At 35.6% G+C, this 24,291-nt stretch overlaps 1 protein-coding gene across 4 annotated transcripts in view; it reads right to left on the minus strand.

The window, feature by feature from the left end:
• Tnpo1 (transportin 1) overlaps positions 1 to 24,291 on the minus strand; it is an 86,702-nt gene that overhangs the window by 54,311 nt on the left and 8,100 nt on the right. For 2 of the 4 annotated variants that reach the window (XM_015497808.2, XM_048800149.1), the window contains exon 2: positions 274 to 387. In XM_015497808.2, the coding sequence (XP_015353294.1) occupies positions 274 to 387 (114 nt within the window). Of the gene's footprint in view, positions 1 to 273; positions 388 to 519; positions 676 to 24,291 lie in introns of those variants that run through there. The other 2 variants (XM_015497809.2, XM_048800148.1) reach the window with 2 other exon arrangements.

Genomic DNA, 24,291 nt, shown 5'->3' on the forward strand with positions numbered 1-24,291 from the left:
GCAAGTCTGTGGCGGGCGGGGACGTGGCGGCCCGGCCGCGCACATGTCGCGATCTCGGGCGGCGGCCCGGAAGCCGGCCGCTTGGAGGCGAGCCCACGCGGCGGCGCCCCGGTAGGGCGCGAGGGCCGCGTGCGCGAGGCGCAGGGCAGGGGCCGCGGCGGCGGCCTCCCGCGCAGGCGGGCGGGAGCGGGCCGGGGGGGAGGGGCGGCGAACCCCCGGGCGCGAGGAGCCGGGCAAGCCGCGCGGGCGGCGGGCAGGCCTTGGGAAGGATACTTGTTGCACGGTCCTCTGGATGGTGGTGTCTGGGGACTGGGACTCCTTCAGCAGCTGCAGGATTTGCTGAAGCCCTTGCTGGTCAGGTTTCCACTCATACTCCATCTTGGTTTGCTGCAAATAAAGCCAGACACAGGAAGAGACGGAGCAAATGTTACTCCCCGTGCACAGGCCGGAGGGCTGCCCGCGCAGAGCAACCTCCTTTCCCCACCACGACCACCCCATATCGCCCTAGACGCCTCGGACCTGCCTGGGATGCCCCAAAGGAAGTCTCGGACAGTGAAGCCCGGCGGAACTGCTCTTAGCAGCTCGGCCGCCGACGTCTGCTGCTGCCGCCGCGGCCGCCGAGCGCAAGGAGCCGACCAGACTGAGTCACCGCGAATTTGCAATCTGGCCCCAAGATCCGCTCACGGGAGCCCCCTGGGTCCTAGTGCCACGCAGATTTCTCCAACTCAACTCATTCTGTTCAGAGTACTACTGATTTAAAGGTAATCAAAAGTCAAGACCTTATTAAAACGTCTTCAAAACACCTGAAGAAATCCGTCTTGGGTCATTATGTTAAGTAAACATGGTGGAAAAAAGACGAATGATTGAAATGGGGGAGGGGGCAGTTAATTCCCCTGACAGGTCAACCATAACTAGTGAGAATAAAAATGTTACTCTTTCTGATATTAAATATTTAAACTAATGATACCACATTAATAACCACAACCCACACTTCGAAAACATTATATGCAACCTTTGTAGAATTTGGCTAAAATAAAATTTCATTCTTTCATAAACTTCAACTTTTGAACTCAGTAGGTGAAATTTCATCAGGAACTAACTACATTCCCCAACTAAGGAATTAGGGCTGAAGAAAAAAAGCAAGTGTAATTTTACAATTGGATGGTGTTTAATTCTATTACAGTATCTTCACATAAATTACTATTGTTATTCAGTAAAGACTGCGAGTAAAGTCTGGTGTCTTAAGCTACTACAAGTTGCAAGTGCTAGTCAACTGAAACTATTATATCAATGACACACTTTTATTAAAGCGAAATGATTAAACAAAAACGACAAACTTAAGTATCAAGCATGAATTATTTTACAAAGCCAAATTGAACTTGATAAAGGAGATATTTTTAATATGACTTTTACGTGATAGTTTGACAGGTGAAATTAGTAAAAGTCCTAGCAAAGGTTAAAAGAAAAATTTCTTGATATAGCTCTCTAGTTAGCTTTTCTTTTCCTTCCTTCCTTCCTTCCTTCCTTCCTTCCTTCCTTCCTTCCTTCCCTCCCCTCTCTTTCCTTCATGTTTTTTCCTCTCTTCTTCACCTTTATCTTCTGCTTAATATCCTGTAATCTGACTTTGCTTACCACCTTCTATTGACTTCCTAAATAACCCAGAAAACTCTTCTTTGAGGGGGTAGCAGGGATGAATCCAGGGGTGCTTTACCACTGAGCTACGTCCTCAGTCCTAAATTGTTGTTAAAAACAAAAATTAAAAACCAAAAAACTACGATCATCATCTAGACATATTTATTGATATTGCTGTACTTTTATCTCAGCCTCCATTCTGTTTATATGTACACTCTATTTTATGAAAATGGGGCTGTTTCTAGCTTGACTTTATTCATAGTTAATAAAATAAAATAAAAACATAACTGTTCCATTGTACTGCTGTTATAATTTTTATAAATGTTTAATTGATAATATAGACACAAGTTTGTACAAATAGATGGATTGTTACAAAGTGAATACACCTGTGTGACCAACACCTTGCGCTTAATATGGAGATCATTAACTAGTGCCAGTCTCTCTCGTGCCCATTCTATCACTACATATTTCTCCCCTTCCATCTTTTAATTTAAAAAACTTTAAAAAAGTAACAAAAGCCACATTATTATAAACCAAACAACATGATCAAACAAGGAAAGTTAATTCAATACTACTGGCAAAGCTTACTTCTCTGTAAGACATCTTTAACAGCTTGATATGAATCCTTCTACACCTTTCTCTATTCTCAAACAGTATATTTTTATTCTTAATTTTTTTTATAGTTCATACCACACTAGCCCAACAACATTTTCACATATAATATGGTGTGGTCATTATTCCACGTCAACACACATGGATTTCACTCACTTTTTAATAGATGCACATTGGTCTTTATAATGAATAGAGCATAATTTGTCCAACCACTTCCTGACCGACTTCCAGAGTACCTCTACTTTTTTTGCCACTATGAAAAACACAGCAAAAAAATTCTTGTATCATTGTTCCTACACAGTAGTGGCAACCCTGTGGCATTATCAGGTCAACCTAACAGTTATTACCAGATTACTTTCCAAAAAGTTATGCAATTCATACTTACCAACAATATGAGTATTTCATATCACCTAGGTTGTTCTTTGAATTTTTTAAATAACAATTTAATTTCTTGTTACTAGTAGCGGTGGGGAACCTAAGAGTCTGGGCCTTAGTCTTAGTTTTGAGTTTGAACTGCTACCATGCACAAAACCTACCTGTTGAGGTGACATTTGAAAGTCCACTTTCACGTTCTGCTGCACTTTTGAACAGAGACTAATAAACCCAGGAGCCAACAAGAGGTCAAGTTTGAAAAGCATCTTAATCATATCCATCCTAATGATTACTGCACCATAATATCAGGTCATACAATGCTTCCCTCTTTATCCCTGCACTAAAATAAATAGGATTATTTTTCTTTTTCGAATAGTTTAGCATTAAGAATATCTAATTTGATCAGATTATGTTGATAGGATGGTGTTTTCCTATATCTGATTCAAACTATATGTAACAAAGGCTCTCAAAAATATTTGACTGATAATATTTGACTTGAAGAGAGACCTCAGGACACTTTGAACTTCTGTATCTCATCTTATAAAAGAAATGTGATAAGGCCGGGTGTGGTGGAGCACACCTGAAATCCCAGCAGCTCAGGAGGCCAGGCCAAGACAGGAGGATCTTGAGTTCAAAGCAATAGCGAAGTGCTAAACAACTAGGTGAGATGTAAAATAGGGCTGGGGATGTGGCTCAGTGGTTGAGTGCCCCTGAGTTCAATCCCCAGTACAAAAAAAAAAAAAGAAAACCAACCTGTGATAAAATATACATACACAAAATTCACTGTTTTCTGTGTACAGTTTAGTGGCATTAAGTATATTCCCACTGTTGTACAACCATCACCACTAGCCATCTCCTGAACTTACATTTTAATAGCCACTAAAATTAGTAAGAATCTTATTTCTGTAGCCAGAGCTATTGTAAGGTTAATTAGACAACATCTGAAGTACTTCAAATTAACCAACACACCAGTATTATTATATGAGGTAGAAATCATTTATTTATATAATAATATATTAAATATCAAGATTTAAATCTGATTTTTAATCAATTTTAAATCATTACTACACAAGGTATTTATTTTGCATGCTGAATGTCCCCCAAAATAGGAACATAAATAAATAACAAGGAAGTAGTCCTTCAAATTTTTCTCCTTTAGAATATACAAATCATGCTGATTGGCTGGGACACTCAATGGTGAATAAAAAAGGCATTAAGCAAAAAGACAGTTCTTTGAAGAATTAAGTGGATAGAAGATAGTACCAGAATAAAAAGCAGCTTTTAAAATATAAGTGACTGGATACCACTGTGGATCTTCTGAAGACCAAATCATATACTAGGTCCCATACTGCTAATTTACAATTTACATTAAAATTTTAAATTTGCTGCAATTGAAAATGATATGATAAAGAATGAAGACTACTGCTAGGGTTGTGGCTCAGTGATAGAGCACTTGCCTAGCATGTGTGAGGCACTGGGTTCAATTCTCAGCACCGCATATATAAATAAATGAATAAAATAAAGGTCCATCAACAACTTAAAAAAAAATGAAGACTAGTTGAAGACAGTAAAAATACCTAGCTTCTTCCCTGCTAGAGGGGATGTAATATATAGTTTAAATAGCAAGACAGGAGGTATGGGCTCAACTGACCCAAGTTTGAATCCTAGTTTCTCAATTCACCTGTGCAAGTTAATCTCTCTAAGCCTCAGTTTCTCAACTATAAAATGGGACTATGTTTACTCTGTATTAGGGTTATAAGCACCTAGAACAGAGTATGAGTTGAAGAAGGTAGTTTTAATAACTAAGCCAATGGTTTTCTATTATCTTCAAGATAAAATCTAATTCATGGAAGAAGGCTCTTGGGGAAATGGTCCATCACCTTTAGGGGCAGTGTTTATTTCTTAGTTTCCAACTCAAGTCCCCAAATTTATGCTCTAACAATTCTTCCTGCACCTCTCATTCTGCTCAGTTTTTGAATAGGGGTTTCATGTCTGGAATACCCTCTTCAAATTCAACCATTTTGCAAACTCCTTTCTACTCTAGAGAGCTACTTCCATCCACTGTATTTCCAAATAGTTCTTGAGAGTCTGCTTTGGCATTATGATTGATACTGAATACTATTTCTCTTCAGTGACATGTTTCTAGGATCTTAAAGGTATTTTTATTACAGAATTATAGTTTACAGCCATTTCCATTCTAGAAACTGTCCAACTGTATTATAATTATTTCCAGGTCTGTCTGTGTTCCTCAGTGTCTTTTTGTCCTCTTTGCCTAACACAGTATGATTAAATAAAAATTTGTTGAATAAATACTATTGTTTTGCTATTAATTCAGCTGAATAAATATAAAGTTGAGCAACTACCTTGTGCTTGGTGAGCACTGGCAATTCAAAGGCAAGTAAATACAGTTCCTGTCCCCACCAAATTCTCTTTTAGTGAGAGAGATACATGTGCCATCTATGAATGAATTATGACAGAGTGCAATAGGAAAAGTGAAAAGCAAATGTATTCTTCCAGGAAAGGGAAGTGCTTTTCCCCCATTTGGTTCACAGCTTTTCTTTCCTTCTCATTTTAACTAAATGCAAACAAATATTTGCCAAGCAGTCAGATGTTTCTGCCTATATGTTGAATCACTATAAATGTGATAAATGTTGCCACCAGTGACACAACTTCCCAAAATTATGAACAATTCATGGTAGAGTTCCAAACAAAACAAAGCACAATCATCGTTCAATAATACAGTATTTTTTATCCTGGTAAAATTTGATATGTATTATAACCCTGCCAAAAGTATATAAGTGAAAACTGAGTTAGGGGCTTGGTTCTGAAAACTTTTAAAAATACTGTTTTCCACTTTCATGACCATCTAGTGTGCTACTCACAAGTCATACAGGACTCAGGGTAATTCATATATATATTCTCATATATATAATTCACATATAATATATATTATATATATAAAATTATTAGTTACAATTGGACACAATGTCTTTATTTTATTTATTTATTTTTATGTGGTGCTGAGGATCCAACCCAGTGCCTCACATGTGCTGGGCGAGACCTCTATTGCTGAGTCACAACCCCGACCCCCCTCAGTCCTACTCAGTAAATGACAAGAGCATCTCAGTCATAAGGACATTCCCAGAGAACAACTTTGCATCAGTGAAGAATGGCTATGGCAGGTGGGGCTTCAAGGACATTATGCTAACCCAGTTAGGAAGTCAAGAAAGAACTTCCTTACAAGAATTTCCAAAAAGTAAATATAAAAGGAAGGCAGACGCTAAGAAGACTTCATAGATCTTGTTAGGAAAGATCCTACAGCTAATAGGAAGTTTGTGAAGGGGGTATAAATTGATAGAAGACATGATTAAAGGGCTGGGGCTGTAGCTTAGTGGCAGAGAGAGCACTTGCCTTGTACATGTGAGGCTCCGGGTTCGATCCTCAGCACCACATAAAAATAAACACATAAAATTAAGGCATGCTGTATAACTACAAAAATATTTTAAAAGACTCGATTAAAAATGAGGAAAGAGAGGTTCATCTTCTGTTCTACAGCTAAATTTTGTAATAAAAATGATTTTGAAAAGGACTTAAACTCAGTATACTATAGTGACATGGACACATCAATGTTTGTAAGCAACTCAATTCACAATAGCCAAACTATGGAACCCACCTAGGTGCCTTTCAACAGATGAATGGATAAAGAAAATGTGGTACATATTCACACTAAAATATTACTCAGCCATAAAGAAGTATGAAATTATGGCATTTGCTGGTAAATGGATGTAAATGAAGACTATCATGCTAAGTGAAATAAGCCAATACCAAAAAACAAAAGACTGAATGTTCTCTCTGATATGCAGATGATAACACAATGAGGGAGAAAGGAGCGAAGAACAGAAATTCAATGGATTAGACTAAAGGGAAAGAAGGGAAAGGGGGTATGGGAATGAAAAGACAGTAGAATGAATCAGACATAACTCTCTTATGTTCATATATGAATACACGACCAGCGTAACTCCACATCATGTACAACAATAGAATGGGAAGTTATATTCCATGTATATATGTCAAAATACATTCTACATTCATGTATAAGTAAAAAGAAGAAATAAAAAATTTAAACAAAATGATTTTGAAACTGTATCAGGCTGCATATGGGCAGGAAGAGCCTCAGAAGACCTAATTGCCCAACCTGCATCTCAAATACAGCTCCAAGTCTAGCATCCTGGTGCAGACCTGTAATCCCAGCTATTTCAGGGGCTAAGACAAGTGGATGTCAAGTTTGAGGCCAAAGTGGGCAATTTAATAAGACCCTATTCTCAAAATAAAAGGGTAGGGATGTACTTCAGTGATAAAGCACCCCTGAGGGGTTCAATATCCAGTACTAGGGGAAAAAAAGGACCTCTAGTTTGTTAGGGGAATGACAGTCATGTTTCAGAGAGCCAAAATTCTGGTCCTTAAATATTAAAGACTAAAATTCTATTTTTTTTGGTCAATAATGGTGACAGCTATTGTCTTTTGATTATCAGCCAGTACTCTAAGCAGTTACACATGTTAACTAAGTTAATCTCAACTCTATGACATATTTTTTTAAATATTTATTTTTTAGTTGTAGTTGGACACAATATCTTTATTTTATTTATTTTTATATGGTATTCAGGATCAAACCCAGAGCCTCGAATACGCTAGGTGAGTGCTCTACCACTGAGCCACCACCCCAGCCCAACTCTATGACATATTAATACTAATCACACGCTATGGAGTTATAGTTTGGATCTGAAATGTCCTCCCAAAAGTTCATGTATTGAAGGCTTGGTCCCCAAATCAGAATGTCCAGAGGCAGGGCTTTGGGGTAATGATGACTGGATCATGAGGAATCTTATTTTATCAGTGGATTAATCCATTTGATTGATTAATAACCTGATGGACTACTGGGAGGTAGTAGAAGCTATAGGTGGGTAGGGCATGGTTAGAGGAAATAGGTCACTGGTGGTGTGTCCCTGGGGATTATACTTGTCTTAAGCTCCCCCCCCCACCCCCCAGCCCCCACCCCCACCTGCCCTTTCTAGCTGCCATAAACTGAGCAGCTTTCCTCTGCCACTCCACCATGAAGTTCTGTCTCATCTCAGGTTCAAAGCAATGGACCAGCCAACCACGGACTAAAGCCTCTGAAACCTAAACAAATGAGCCCAAATAACCCTTTCCTCCTCTAAATTGTTCCTGTCAGGTATTTTGATCACAGTGACAAAGATGACTAATACACGTGGATATGATAAATACACTGAGGCACAGAGACCATGATTCAAACACAACTAATATGGCTCCAGAGTCCACTCTCTAGGCCCCTGCTACACTGGCTTTCCAATAGAAATATCCATCTCTATACACTGGGGAAATAATCATTTAAAAAATTGCATAATAAAGACTATATACTTGGGGCTGGGATTGTGGCTCAGCTGTAGAGTGCTCGCCTAGCATGGGTGGGACCCAGGTTCCATCCTCAGCACTACATAAAAATAAAGGCATTGTGTTGTGTCCATCTACACCTAAAAAATAAATATTTTTTTAAAAAGAATATATACTTGATAATTAAGTGAAGAGATAAGAAAAAAGTAAAAATCATATTTCAGTATTATAAAAATCTTAACAGATCTTAGATAGCATGAAAATATAAAAATGAGATATTTCAGTAGCATTGAGTAAATGAATTACAAGAGTCTAAATCTAAACTTCCCAACATCCCTTAAGTAGGTGGCAAGTATTATTTTCATTTAAAAAGCAGATAAATCAAGAAATTTGTTGAATCACTTACTGACCATGCAGACTTCCACAGTAAATGTCTCCTATACTTGTTTTTTACAAAAAGATGCTATCATGAGCAAGGAAGGAAAAATAAAACAAAACAAAATACCAGAGCTATCCAGTGGTCTAAAAAGAGCATGGTATTTAAAGAAAATAATTATTTAATAAAACTTGCACCAAAATTCAGATACAAAGGGAAAATCTACAAGCAGCTGGTTTATAACTTTTAAAAACTGAAATTTTTTAAACAACAAAGAATCAAATAGACTGTTAAATAAACTATAGCAATTAATGGAACCAGAAAGCCCTTTAAGGGATTTTATACAGTAGTCAGAGGTTTTAGATCAAGAAAGAAGTGGGGGAGGAATCAAAACTACTGAGCTCAAGCTAGTTGAGGAAATGAACTCAATCAGTTAGAAGGGCAAGGAAGACAACATGTGCTCCGTGCATGGTGTTGGACATTTTGTTGTTGTTTGTTTTTTGGTACTGGGGGACTGACTGAACCCAGGGGTTCTTTACCACTGAGCTACATTCTGAGCCCTATTTTTTTGTTTATTGAGACAGGATCTAAGTTGCTGAGATTCTCACTAAATTACTGAAACTGGCCTTGAACTTGATCCTTCTGCCTCATCTTCCTCAGTAGCTGGGATCACAGATATGGGCCACATGCCCTGCAACACATGGGTTTTAAATCATCCTTGATTTATTGATTAGGGATGGTCTAATTCATCACTTGGAAGAATTATGCCAAGAAGTTAAAAAAGTTTGATTTTCTGGCATTATAAACTTATTGCCATCTAAGAACTGGACAATTAATATAAAAAAAAAAAAGAAAATGGAAAATAGGTTCTTGAAAAATTAAATAAATACATGTATTCTTAGAGTACAGGGAGACCTTTAAGATAACTAGAAGGATACACAAATACTAAAAAACTTACTAACAAACATTAAAAAAAAAGTTTGGTAACAAAAGATGTGTTAAATTTTGATAAAATGTCAAAATTCAACCCAATCTGTAAGCAGGCACTTCTTATACTTCAGCTCATTTAATATTCACAACAGAACTATGAGGTTGGTATCAAATTCATTTTATATATCTAAGGTTTCTAAGAAGTTAAGCAGCCTATTCAGCTTGTATGTGGCACAGTACATTCAATACCAGATTTGTGATTCCAAAGTCTAGATTGTGCCTGGCAATATCAGCAACCGGGCTATCATTAATGAGTTGCTTCTGTGTGTTATTTATCATGTTAAGTTCTTTAATTGCATGATCTCATTTAATTTTGAGTATGTACTATTATTATTTCTATTTTTGCAGAAGAGGAACAGGCTAAGTGAACTTAAGCAATGTGTCCAAGGTCACACAGACAGTAATAAGCAAAGCCAGTACTCAACCCCAAATGCATCTGACTTCAGAAACTGGCGCACTGAACCACACTGCCATATTATTTTCAGTCTGTCACCCCCATAAACATGTGACTACCCCTTAAAAGAACTCAACAGTATGTCAACCATGAATGTTGTTGGGCACTCTCCTCTTTACCTTTCCATTCCATGCATCATCAAGAAATGAACAACTTTCTTGATCGGTAAACACTAACTCCCTGGTTCAACAACTAATTTAACCTTCACAGTTGGTCACACTCTCCATGGTTCTCAACATTGACTGCACATTATTATCACTGAGAACTTACAGCTAGATGAGGACTACTTATTAACTCAATATACCTGCCCCTGACAAGTTTCATTATTTCTTCCTCTAATGAGTAGCAGTATGCTAGTTGTCCTGAAAAACAGGACAAGAGGAACAGAATGCAGACTCCTCTGATTAATATGGAAACATAACTGACCACTAAAAAAAAAAAAAAGTCTTTGATGAAAACCAAAACATAAGAACATATTGTTTAAAGTTACTTAATAATTTGTACTACTTAGTAAAGAAGTTAGTAAGTACAATATTCATTGACTCTGCAATTTAACAGTGACAGTTTGGGTGAGGATTGCACTTACGTTCTATGATAAAAAAGGAAACTTAGGCAAAGTCAAGTTGGGGGGAAGAACATAAGCATTTATTTCCAATAAATTAAAAGTAAACAAGCTAGAAAATTGTGGTCTTTGATTGGCAAAATATGATTTAAATTTGTAGAGCAAGTCAACTTATGCTGAGAATGATAACCACATCTTCCTTCAAATGGATATTAAGTCATTCATAAAACTAAAGGCAAACTCTCCTAAAATAAGAAGTCCATGTGTTAAAACCAATATCACAAAATAAGTAAATTAGATTCCTGATTGTTTTAGCATCGTAGAATTCATCAATGGACTTTACTAGTAACTGTCCACTGCTACATTCAACTGGCAAATTATTTATTTAAATAGTTCCATGGACTATTGCCATTGTCTGTCTCAACTCTACTCAAATAGTTATTTCTATGACAGATTTTTTAAAATATTTATATTTTATTGTAGTTGGACACAATATCTTTATTTTATTTATTTATTTTTATATGGTACTGAGGATTGAACCCAGGACCTCGCACGTGCTAACACTCTACCACTGAGCCACAACCCCAGCCCTCTGTGACAGATTTAAGGGGGGAAAAAAAGTCTTCTCTAAGTATTGATTGTAAATTCCACTTCAGAATATTGTCTGATCATTGCCAAATGGTTTCAAGTACTTAATTATTTTCAAAGTACTTCATGTTTTATCTTAGTTAATTTTCAAAATTCCCTGTGAGATGAAGAAATAGTATCAGTGATAAAACTTGCTAAAAGTCACTCAGCAAGTAAATGTTAAGAATTGAGCTGGAATGAATATCTTCCTATTTGGGGTTCAATGTTTCTTCTACTCCAAACTGCTTCTTTAATTCATAGTCCATTAAATATGTACATATGATCAATTAAAAGAGTGACTTGTCTTAAAGTAACATTGCTCTCCACTGTTTATTACTTGCTGCTTTATATGTGGGCAAGTATAAAAGATGGAGACAAATCTGTAGTACTCTTGGAAGACTATGATCTCTCTCAGTAAAATACTGGCTTTTAATGATTAAAAATCTAACAGCACCAGGCAAGTCACTGATTATAACTGCACTTAACTGAATTTAAGGAACTGGTAAAAGTTGCTGTGATGCAAGTGGCCAAATATTTTTCTGTGAAACACATCAGAAATTACAAATTAAGTCAATAAAAGATTTGATTCAATATTTTAGAATCTACTGTCCTTATTTATGAAGTGAGAGCATACCTGTATAGTTGATAGAACACCAACCTGATAATTTTTTTAAAAAATTAGCAGGAGGCATAAGTAGGAAAAATGGTGGAATGACGGACATCATTACCCTAAGAACATGTATGAAAACACAAATGGTGTGACTCTACTTTGTGTACAACCAGAGGCATGAAAAATTGTGCTCTATTTGTGTAATATGAATTGAACTGCATTCTGCTCTCATATATAACAAATTAGAATTTAAAAAAAGAGAGAGAAAAAATTAGCACATGGGGCCTGGGGTTATGGCTCAGTGGTAAGCGCTTGCCTCACACATGTTCGATCCTCAGCACCACATGAAATAAATAAGTAAAATAAAGGTATAAAAATTAGCACATGGGGATAACTATTACAGATCATTTTAGTAACAAGTATGCTGTTTCACTGCAGTTAGTTAGACTGCTCCTAACTTTCTGAATGAGAGGGTTCTGGGATTTCTCATTCATATCCAAAACTATCCTTGATTAAGTTTAATGTGTTGATTCAACATTTCACGATTCAAGTGAAAACAGAAAGAAAGAACATAGCACTATGTTCACTGGCAAGGGCTGAATGAGAAAAGAGAGCAGTTTAAGCAGTAAAACAGAAAGGTTTAAAAAATGGTAAAATGTTAGTAGTCTGATTAGCATGAATGTTCATCTAATTTTTCATTTCTTCATTGAAATCTCACTCACACATAACAAGAGTATATATTAGTCAGGTTCCAATTATGGGAAGTCAGACACAGCAGAAAAAACTTATGAAAGGAAATCAATTTTTATAATTTTATTTCCTGGGCTGACTACTATTCTACACTACTTGTTGCTGGCAAAAGGGAAGATAAGAGTAGAGGAAGCATGGAATCTAGAGTCATATATACAGGGTTCAATCCCCGTTCTCCCAATTTGTCTTTTTTAGTAAACCTTTGTGAGCCACAATTTAGTCATCTGTGAAATGGGTCTAAATGAAAATAAGAAGATTAAACGAGAATATATTGCCTTCACACTACGCTCCCGACTAGAACTGTCGCTAAAACTTAGATTTACCGAAGGCACTTTGTACCATCAGATAACATAAAATGAAGATTACTTACATTATTTAAAAAAAATTTTTTTTTGGTACCAGGGATTGAACACAGGGTTGCTTAACCACTGAGCCACATACCCACCCCTTTTGCCAAATGAGTGACAGGGTTTCGCTGAGTTGCTGAGGTTGGGTTTGAACTAGTGATCCTCCTGTCCCAGCCTCCTGAGTTGCTGGAATTACAGGTATGTGCTTCCATGCCCGGCTTACTTATTCTACTTTTGACGATCAAAGAATACGCAACAAAAATGGGCTATTTAACTTGTTGTTTAAATGAGATGATACTATGATTTGAATATTTGTACCTTCCTAAAAATTCATGTTAAAACTTAATCTCTAGGTAGGGCCTTTACCAGGTGATTAAATCATGAAGGCAAAGTCCTCGTTGATGGGATTAATTAGTTCCCTTATAAAAAGGTTTCAGAGGGCCTATCTGGCCCTTTCACTCACCTTCTGCCAAGTGACACTAGTTATGAAGCAGAGTCTTTACCAGAAGACATTCAACCTGCTGGTGCCTTGTTCTTGGGTTTTCCAGACTCCAGAATTGTGAGAAAAAAAGTTATTTATAAATTATCCAGTCTAAAGTATTTTGTTATAGCAATAGAAATGGACTAAGAGAGGTGATATTCTAAATAAATAGAGAAACCAAAAGAGAAATTTTGGAAAAATAAGAGAAACAAAGAAAAATTGAAATCAAGTGGCAAATATTAAATCAGATATGAATTTAATCAGTATGAAAAAATATATAAAAGGAAAAACTAAGTAGCTGATCAATGGTGGTGCTCATAGCATGCAAAAGAGGTAAAAAAAATCACAAGAAAATTCTTTAAAGACAATACAAAAATGGAAAAAAAAATTGCAGAAAATAATGTCATGACAGATGGTACCACATAACCTTAAGTTTAGTTCAAAATACAAGAACATACATTCTATAAGTGTTTGATCATTTTTTCTTTTCCTTGGGACAAAGAAACAATAAGACTCAACCAAGATTAATGAGACATTAAAAAAATAGTGAATATAAAAATTAAAACGAAATGTGATAAGAGAATCTCATCTTATGCTGGACACAAGGATAATGCTAATCTACCATACATACAAGTAGAGATACTAAGTTAATAGCCAGGTGAATATCATGTTCTTATCACCATTCATTCCCCTCAATCCACAAAATTGGAATTTATCAATGTAAACTTTAACTGTAATTAGAGAATGGCAATAATAGCATCTAATCATCAGAATGAAAAGAACATTGGGAAACATCTAATCCTTTTATTTTTTAAAAAAAGGGAAAATTAAGACCCACAAATCAACAATATTACAATTAGAAGGAAGAATGATTTCTAATTTTAAAAACCAGATATCTAGTTCTATATTATGAAGTCTCTCCCCACCCCCTCGAATTTTTAATAGTACATTAATTTTCTAAAGGGAATTAGATGGCTTGTACAGCCCATGTTTCAGGGAAGAGTCTAATGGCAAAGTTTATACTTTGTGACCACATTTCCTAAATAATCGATTAAACCAGATTAAGCACTCAACCCATCATATGATGAATCCTGGCACACACACACACAAAAAGATGAGGTAAATCAACTGAAGTTCCTTTCCTGGAAACATGAACAGAAAGTACTAAGATAATTTACCATTTACCAGTTTTGAAAACAAAAGCTAAAATGTCATAATGTGGCAGGTAGGTAATTACCATGTTCTATAAGCAAGACAAAATAATGCAGGTGCAGAAATTGTAAGCAAGCAGGAGAAAGGACCAGCACCGAGAGAAGGAAGGAAGGGCTGAGCAAGATTGTATGATCCACCACAGTGAGTACTGCTTCCTGATGATTTTCTATTTCTAATCTACGAATGACTTAAGATAAATCTCTCCCTTTCTTTTAGGCCAACCTGAATGAGTTTCTCTTCGTTGGAGAGTAAACTGAGGGGATAGAGAAAACCATGAATAAAGTCAGCAGCCAATTCAGGTGTGCACCTTCTTTACAGACAACAGAATTCCTTTCTCACCAACTTTCTATCCCTTCTCTATCCTTTTCCAAGGTTTTGGAGGAATGGCAATCACTGCCACTAATGTCACTAAGGAAAACTGCCTCAATATTTATTTTGTGAAACCTATATGCCAGCGGGAAGCATAGAACAGGAGCAGTTTACCCTCACTACAATGTTAACTTTCAGGTAATACTTGCTTCTTAAGACACACCACATCTCAAAAGACCTATAACATCTCTTGTGCATTTCCAGGAGGCAGCACTGTCTACAAATGTGATAAATATGCTTTATTTGGAAAGTACAAAAGGGAGATCCAAGCATATTACAGCAATACAAAGTTAGATGCTCTAATAAGGTAGCAATACATGAATAACTTAACCTGGAAAACTAATTTAGAACCAATAGACAGCACAATGAAGAAAAATTCACAAGAGAAAATACAACATTAAACAAGGGAAAATGCTGAACCCTACAAGTAATCAATATATGTAATAATGAAGTAATGTTTTCAGTCGAATTAGCAAAGATAATATTACAATGATAATATCCTATGCTGCTGAGGATATGATGAATCAGTAACAAATTACCAATGGCAGTGTAAAACTAATACAACCCTTTGGAAATTAACTTGGCAATCTATGTGGAGCCATATACATTTTTGTACACTTTCCCCCCATGATTACACTTGCAAGACTGTAGTCTAAGAATCCCAAATACCCGAAAAGTAAGAATTAATTTCAAATATTTTTATCCCAGGATTATTTCTAACAGCAATAAATTCATCAGTAAAAAAAAAAACACAATATTTAACTTATGGGCTATCATTAATCATAAAAAAGATGATTTCTACAATAACATGAAAAGTACATATGCTCAATAAGTGATAAAAGGTAAAAAAATGCATACAGAGTATAATTATAAATAAGTAAAATTTGTATAAGAAAAAGACCATATTATTAAGTGGATAAGACTGGAAGGAAATAAAAAGTTAGCAGTATTTTAAAGTACTGGCATTATAGGTGGGTAATGACAATATAGTCTTCTAACAGTACTATTATCAGATGTTATATAGAGAACAGGGCAAAAGACCCATGGAATGTCACTATTTCATGGTACAATGCTTTCTATTCAAAATGATGACTGAGTCATCAAGAAGCTTAAATTACCCCTCCAGGAAAAAAAATAAAAAAGACACTTTAGGAAGGCAGGAAGGTATGACATAGTTTAGAAAGTCTTTTTGTGAAAATGCTTAAAGGTTATGGTTAGGGTGAGGTGTCTAGAAAATTCATGTACTTGGAGCAACTTTTTTCCAAATTATGTCCCTGGAATGAGTAGACAAAATTATTTTTAAAATCTTTAATTATTTTTAAAATCTACTTTTGCAAACCACAGAATTATAACAGAAAAGCTATATTATAATTTAAGAGTCCTACTCTCAGTGTTCTGAATATTAGAGATCAGAGCTTTATTTTTACTTAGATAGGTAATCATCTATAGGTGATTATTTGTCATTACTGTTTTAATATTGAATGGAAATAATTTTTAATAATGTTATAAAAATAAATTAATGTTGACTAATTTAAATATAAATAGTGTGGCTTAGGAAACTGAGGGAGGAGGATTGTAAGTTCAAGGTCAGCCTAAGCAATTTAGCAGGACCCTAAGCAATTCAGCGAAACCCTGTCTATAAATAAAAATATAAAAGGGATGGAGATGTGGCTCAGTTGTTAAGTGCCCCTGGATTCAATCCCTGGTTAAAAAAAAAAAAAAAAAAGTAAATAGTTAACAAATATATACAGAAACAGTAATACTACTACAAAATTAAAACAAGAACAAATGACAAAATTTCACTGAATTTGAATTTCAAAAGAAATAACAAGCATCTTTCATCAATTTCCTAGTTTTCAAAATACTGATGCACAACTCTGGAAATAACATGTAGAAAAAAAATAGCCCAAACAACATGTTGGACCAAGAAGAATTAATAAAAGAAAACCCAAAGATATAAAAGTGAAAAGCAAATAAAAATGAATTTAAGCTTAGAAAAGAAACCTGTAATTCTTCTAAAATGGTTCTTGAGACTTCTGCAGTAATAAATTCAACAGATTTTCTCAATAGTTATAACCATAAATATTTTAAGAAAAAATTACATTCCATAAGCATTATAATAAAATCTCTATTGCAGAAATAAATTATAAGTAAATAAGCATGCCTACAAATAAACTTATCACTTAGCATACACTGAACTGAAAAAAGTTAATATTCTAGTACTCTTTTTCTTAATAATCAACCACTGTGTAATACACCATTTTAATCCTATTTTAGGAACATATTTCATAAATAATTTAAAATTAAGACCTTAAGAAAATAGCAAATAAAACTGTTCATTTAAGATTAAAATATTGTTAGAATTATCAATGGGTTATTCTTAACGTATTTTTCTGCCTAAGGAAGCAAATACAACAAATGTAAAGAGATGGAAAGAAAATGTACATTTATACTTAAAATGAATGGTGTAGTTCGGTGTGCCTATTTAAGTCTTTTTAGGTATATACCACACTCATGACTATACACTTCTAAGTCTAGACATAAGGAGTCTAATGAACTATTTTAAAAGCGCAAACTATTTACACTACACTAACTGATTCTTAGAAACATGAATTAATTTCTTACAAAATTAGCTTCTAAATCTTCCTGGAGTACGGTTAAGGACAAACACAGTAAGTCTTTACTAATGGTATCTCAATTTACAAAGTAATTTCACATAGCAACTAATCCATATTATTTACAATTAATAAACACTTAATGCCAGCCAACTCTTGATTCTCATTCCCCCCAACCTCTCTTTTAAAAGACAGGGGTCTCACTATTTCAATATGTGGCTCAAAGCTGGCCCCAAAATCCTGAGCTCAAGCAAACTTCCTGCCTCAGCCTTTCAAGTAGCTAGGACATAAACACACACACTCAACTGCATCCAGTTTGATTATGGAATCTTGATATTAAATAGAAACTAAACATTTATTAGGTGCTTGTATATGCAGTATTTTATAGCTGGAAATTACAAATGTAATTTGTAAAAAGTTTGGAATGAGAGTGATGACTAGGAAATTCCTAGGATTTAAATTATTAAATCCAATAATTCAATATGGCTATGCACCTGATGAATTCAAATAAAAAACATTTGGAGGTTGGGGTTGTAACTCAGTGGTAGAGCACTTGCCTAGAATATATGAGGCACTGGGTTTGATTCTCAGCACCACGTATGAATAAATAAAAATAAAGTTCTATCAACAACAATAAAAAAAATTGAGATGTTCAGGAGTTTGTATTACCTAGAATCAAAAAATGATTTTGTCTGAAATAATAATTTTCCCCTGGCTGCTGAGGATCGTAACCTTAACTAGAATGGAGTTTGAATATGTATATTGTTTTATAAATTAAAATTGCTGGCTGTGTATCTGGAACAGCAAGTATAAATACCAAAACAAAAGCCCTAGAAGGTAAAGTTAAAACAAAGCTTGAATTTTTATTAGAGCCTTTTACTTTTTATGCCTCATCATTTTATTTTACTACTGGTTCTTATTCTTCTCCATCAAATTCTTACCCTAAATATTAAAGTACCATACCACTTCTCTGATTCAGAGCTTACTATCTATACTAAAATACGACTGCAGAAAATTCCTCACCTTTACAGTGCCTCAACTGTTTCAACCTTTATTTATTTGAGTGAGGGGTTGGACAACAGAAAGATGGTATGTGGGGAGGCAATGAAGACACTTGAACTCACAACCACAGCCTATTTGGAGCTAAGAATGAGCCCAGTGTAATTTCAGGAGGAATCAAAATACTCATTACAGCTCTGGGACTCAACTCTCCATTCTCTGTACTAAGAAAAGCTTAGCTGGGCAATCTCATATAAATCACTTGTACTCATTTGGTTTATTTCCTCACCTATAAAACAACTAAAGACCATGTTCCTTTCAGCTTCCAGAAATAATACATTCAATTGACTGTAAATAATAAATATGCTTCTACTCCATACAAAAAAGCCAGCCCTATTTCTTTTCTTTTATACTTGCCACTGAAATTCTCTACATACCTCCTATCCTGCAGGGAGACTTGTACTCAGTTCAATTGTTCAAGTGTAGTTCTGGGACGACTAAGTTACCTGAGTAAGAGTTACATGTCACTTGATTCTCTGGCAAATACATGTGCTCCTATGCAAGGGCACAGTACTGTGCCTGCCTTAAATAATTTCTTATAGAAGTCACATTCAATAGTAAGAATAACCTTTGGTTGCAAATGCTATAGAAAAAATTGATGATAACTTGGATTTCTATGCAATGAAAGTCCTTTTTCATTATGTCCTCAAAACTGGGTGATAGAAAATTATATAAAACAAAAAAATCCAAGTTGAGCATTCTAATTCCTGTTCTGGAGCACCTATAGTTTTAATGGTTCACTCTTCAATGCTCTTTTCCTAAATTATCTTAATATTTTCTAATAAGAGCTTGACAATCAGCATTTTATAAGTGGAAACAAACTCTAAAACAGATCAGAACCCTTTTGAACAAGTCCATATACTGTTAACTCAATCTTATCAAAGAATTAATCTAAATATTTAATTTTACCTTTCTAAGCAATCAGTACCAATAACTCTGAAAACATTATTTATACCAAAGTCTGAAAAAGTTATATAAAACTTGAAATATTATTACTTTTCTTGTTCTTCCTTCTGTTCTTATCAGGATAACATATTAAACAGATCTACCATTATGAAGTACTACACTACAAAAAATTTAAAAATTTTCCTTTTGGTATAAGGATCATTGCCTGTGGTCTATATTTTTGCCTTATCTGTCCACTTCAAATAAGGAATTTTAGATTTTTCCAGGCACTACATGGCAGATACTATAGTGCAGTTAAGAATGCAATACTGGAGTCCCTCTGCTTAGCTTTGAGTTCTGGCTATGTCACTTATTAGTCATGGAAAAATAATTAAACTGTGATCTATGAAATGAGATAATTAATAGTACTTACATCTCAAGGGATTTTTCTCAAATGGCAAAGTTCTAGCTTAAAAAATAAAAAGAAAGTACCTCATTGTGTCTAAAAAGACATGACAACTAAATGTAAAACCCTGCACTGGATTGTGTACTGGCAGAAAACAAAATGGTATAAAGGATGTTACTGGGACAACAAGCAAAATTGCAATATGGGCCATAAAAAAATTGATATCGTATGGTTTCCTAAGAGAATATGTTGCTCTTATAATACATACATTAAAGTGTTCAGGGCTAAAAGGCAAAGATGTAAGCAGCTTACTTTGGTCATCATTCAAAAAAAATTAACAGCATGGCAGGAGTGGACAGTAAACAAATGTAACAAAATGTTACAAATTGGTGAATCCAGGTGAATTGTGCATGGGAATTCTGGGAATTATTATCATGGGAATTATTTCCACAGCTTCTCTGCAAAATTTAAATCATTTTATAACAATATCTTTAAAACCCTACTTTAACCTTGTTCACTCTCACACCTACTCTATTTCTCTACTCTCCTCTACTCACAGAAACATTTTAAAATTGTGCATAGTCACTGTGATACCTTTCTTTATTTTTTTTCTCCTTTTTGTGGTATTTGGGGTTAAACCCAGGGGTGCTTTACCTCTGAACTATACCCCCAGCCCAATTATTTTTTTTATTTTGAGACAGGGTCTCACTAAGTTGCCCACGCCGGTTGTAGAATATGTGATCCTCCTGTCTAAGTCTTCTGAGCAGTTTACCATACCCAACTTGTCTCCCCTTCTTTACTTCACTCCTGGGAGGCGGATTTCCTTGTTGTCAAACCCAGTGATTTCTTCTTGGCCTCGTTTTATGTTCTTCACAGTGCTGAACGCAGGCAACCACTCTTTCACGTCTTAGCTGATGACACCATGTTTTCCCTATTTCCCTTTATTTCACTAGCTGGTCTTTGTTATAGTCTTCTTTACTGGCTCCCCTTATCTCTAAGTACCCTGGGCCCCCTTTCTTTTCTCTACCTATATTATCTCATCCAGCCTGTGCCATTAAACAGCATCCCAAATTTCACACTGAAGTATCTAGTATCTTACAAGACATATCCATTTGTTTGTTTAATGGGCATATGGGCATCTCATACTTTGCTGGCTGAAACAGAACTTTTTTTTTTTTTAAATCCCAGGGGCACTTTGCCACTGAGCTCCATTTCCAATCCTTTTTAATTATCTTAAGACAGGGTCTCACTAAATTGCTGAGGCTACCTTGAACTTGCAATCCTCCTGCCTCAGTCTCCGAAGCTGATGGGATTACAAGCATGAATCACCATACAAAGCTGAAACTCTTGTTTCCCTTTCCATCCTACCCAAATCTGTTCCTCCTCCAGTGGCCTATTATCACTAAATGCTACCAGCTTTCATCTAGTTGTTCAAGCCTTACTAAGTGGTCATCCTTGAATTCCCTTATATTCCTCATCCAAACTGTCTACCAGTAGTATCAAAATATGCTTTTAAAATACACCTGGAACCTGACCATTCACCTCCTCCACCTGGGAGTTCCAGAGGCCATGCTGAGAACATAATCTGCGACAATAGATTTCCTGTCTTCTATTATTCCTTTATAGCAAAATGATCTAGTTAAGCCTACAATTTATCATGTCTTCCCATCAAAATCTTCCTATGGCTTCCCATCACACTTAAAATAAAACATTATATATCCTTTGATAGCCTACAAAGCTATGTCTAATCTGGGCCAATGCCTATCTAGATTCATACTCTATAGTCTCTGGGTTCCCCTTGTTTATCATTCTCCAGTCAAACCAGTTTTCTTGCAGTTTCCTGATCATGCTAAGCTTGTTCTGAACTAAGAACCTTTACTTTTGCATGCTCTTTTCCCAAGTACATATATTGCTCACTCCTCCTCTTCTTTCAGATTGCTGGTTAGGTATGCCATTTTAGAAAGGCAATGTGCTCCTCCCTCTTCACCCCATTACCCTCCATTTTCTTTCACTGCTTTATTTCCTTGAATATTTGTTTGCTTTTCCTCTTGCTTCATTTAAAAAAAATCTATAAATGAAAAATTAATGTGACTACTTCTCATTATTAAAGAAAAAGAAAAGTAAACAATATGGATGATAATCAAGCTCCTTTCAACTACCTCTTGTAATCCTGTCCCCTCTGACCCAGCCCAAGGTATTCTGGTATTCATTTGATATATATTCTTGGAGAGCTCTTTCTGTTCTCTAACAAACTGTTTTTCAAAATACAGCTTGGTTTTCCAAGCTATTATATATAGGTCTATTTCATTACTAATTACAGTAATTTAATGATGAATACTCAACCTATTTAAAATTTTGTACCACAAAAGTTCCTTTTAAAAAATATTTACTGAAAGCTTACTACATTATAGACACTGCTATAGTTGCTGTGGATACAGCAATAAGTCAAATAAGGAATTTTGCCTTATTAGAGTTTGCATTCTTGAGGAGGAGAAAGACAACAAGGAGAATAAAATAAAAACTTTTTCTGAAAAGAGCCAATAATAAATATTCAAGCTTTGCAGGCCACATATGTTTTGTATATTCTTTGCCTTGTTTACAGACCTTAAAAATGTAAAAACCATTCTTTGCTCGGAGGCTGTACAAAAATAGGCCATGGGGGGTCCAGCTTGTTGGTCCCTAATATAGGACATTAGAATTCGGTAGGTGCTATGTAAAAAATAACAATGCATCCAGGATGGGTTAGGACGGGTCCGGGAGGAAACAGTAGTATTAAACAGAGGGTTTAAAAAAGGTAAGATCTGAGTAAAGATTTAGAGGTGAGGTTACCAAGCCAAGCAGATATGGTTAAGTACATTCCAGATAGTAGAGATATAGAAATGAGGCCAATGAGCAAGGAGGGAAAGGAGTAGTAGGAAATGAGGTAAAGAGTTAAGGAGAAAGGGTAGCAGGTTGGGCAGATCATATAGAGCTTTACTGGCCACTTTAAGGATTAGATTTTCTGAGTGAAGGAGAGAATATCCACTCAAGCTGCTATAATAAAAAATCATAAACTAGATAGCATATAAACAACAGAAATTATTCCACCGTTCTGGAGTCTGGGAAATCCACAATCATATTTAGAATCTGGTCTGCTTTCTGGCACACAGAAGGCTCCTTGCTGTGTCCTTCAAGGGACAAGAGGCAAGGGATCTCAGGCAATTTTTATAAAGGGCACTATCCCTATTCATGAGGATTCCACTGCTGTGAACTAATCACCCCCAAAGGCCCTTTTTCTGAATATTACCTATCACCTTGGATGTTAGGACTTCAACTTATAAGTTACAGAAGGATAAATACTTTTAAGACCAGAGTAGGAGCTACTACTTGGCTTTGAATAGAAAAATAACAGGGAACAACTGTCTTAGTTCGTAAAAGGCTTAACTCTGCTACTGAATTGAGAAAATACTGCTGGGAGGGGCTAGAATAAAATGGACAGATCAGGTAGTAACATATTACCATAATCCAACAGGTGATAATGATAATGATTTGGACTAGGGTGATGGTAGCTGTGGAGAAGCATGGTAGGATCTTGAATATATTTTGATGACACAGAAAACAGTTTTTCCTAAAACTTTTTCCTAAAATGGATTTTAAGAGTGAAAGAAAAAGTAAAATCAAGAGTAACACCTTTTTGGCCTGAATTAATTAGAGGACAGAATTGCCATTTACAGCAATAGGGAAATCTGTGGTTAGGTTTTGGAGAATAAATTTATGAATTTAGTTTTGGATATGCTGAGTTTGTTGTCTATCATTTTAACATTTAGGTAGAGAAGTTGCATAGGCTGTTGTACATATGAGACTGAAATTAGGGAGAGAGGCAAAAGATCTAAATTTTGGGCATCACTGACATTTAGAAGGTATTTAAAACCATGGGACTGAATGAGATTACTAATGGAAGAAGTGCAGATAGGAACAAACAAACAAAACAAAAAAGGACTGAAACTTAGAGATCTCTAACATTAAGAGGCCAGTGAAGAGCAAAGCAAGGGAGAATTACAAGGAGCCAACTTTGAAGTAGGAGATAACCAAGAGTGTGTGACATCTGGAAAAAATGCAGAAAGTGTTTTAAGACTAAAGGGAGCAAAGAGCTGTGTCAAATGTGGCTTAGAGGTTAAGTACAATGAAGTGAATCAGACATTTGGCACTCAGCAATATGGAGGCTACTGAAAAACCTAATGAGACAGCTCTGCAAGAGTGGTGCAGGCAAAGGCCTGACTGGAGAAGGATTAGTAAAGTGCTGGAGAAGAAACCAATAAATTGGGGAAATGAGTAGTGAAGAGTGGGTCAAATGCTTTCTTCTTCTTAAAGAGAAATAATAGTTGGTTCTCTGTACCTGTGGGTTCCACATCCATTGATTCAACTAAAAGCAGATTGGAATTATTAGGAAAAAAAAAAAACAGTGTTTATATGAAACACAATACAGACTTTTCTCCTTATCTTTACTCCATAAAGACTATAACAACCATTGACATAGCATTAGG

Source organism: Marmota marmota, unplaced genomic scaffold (genome assembly GCF_001458135.2).
Source record: "Marmota marmota marmota unplaced genomic scaffold, marMar, whole genome shotgun sequence".
In the NCBI taxonomy this organism is placed as follows: Eukaryota; Metazoa; Chordata; class Mammalia; order Rodentia; family Sciuridae; genus Marmota; species Marmota marmota.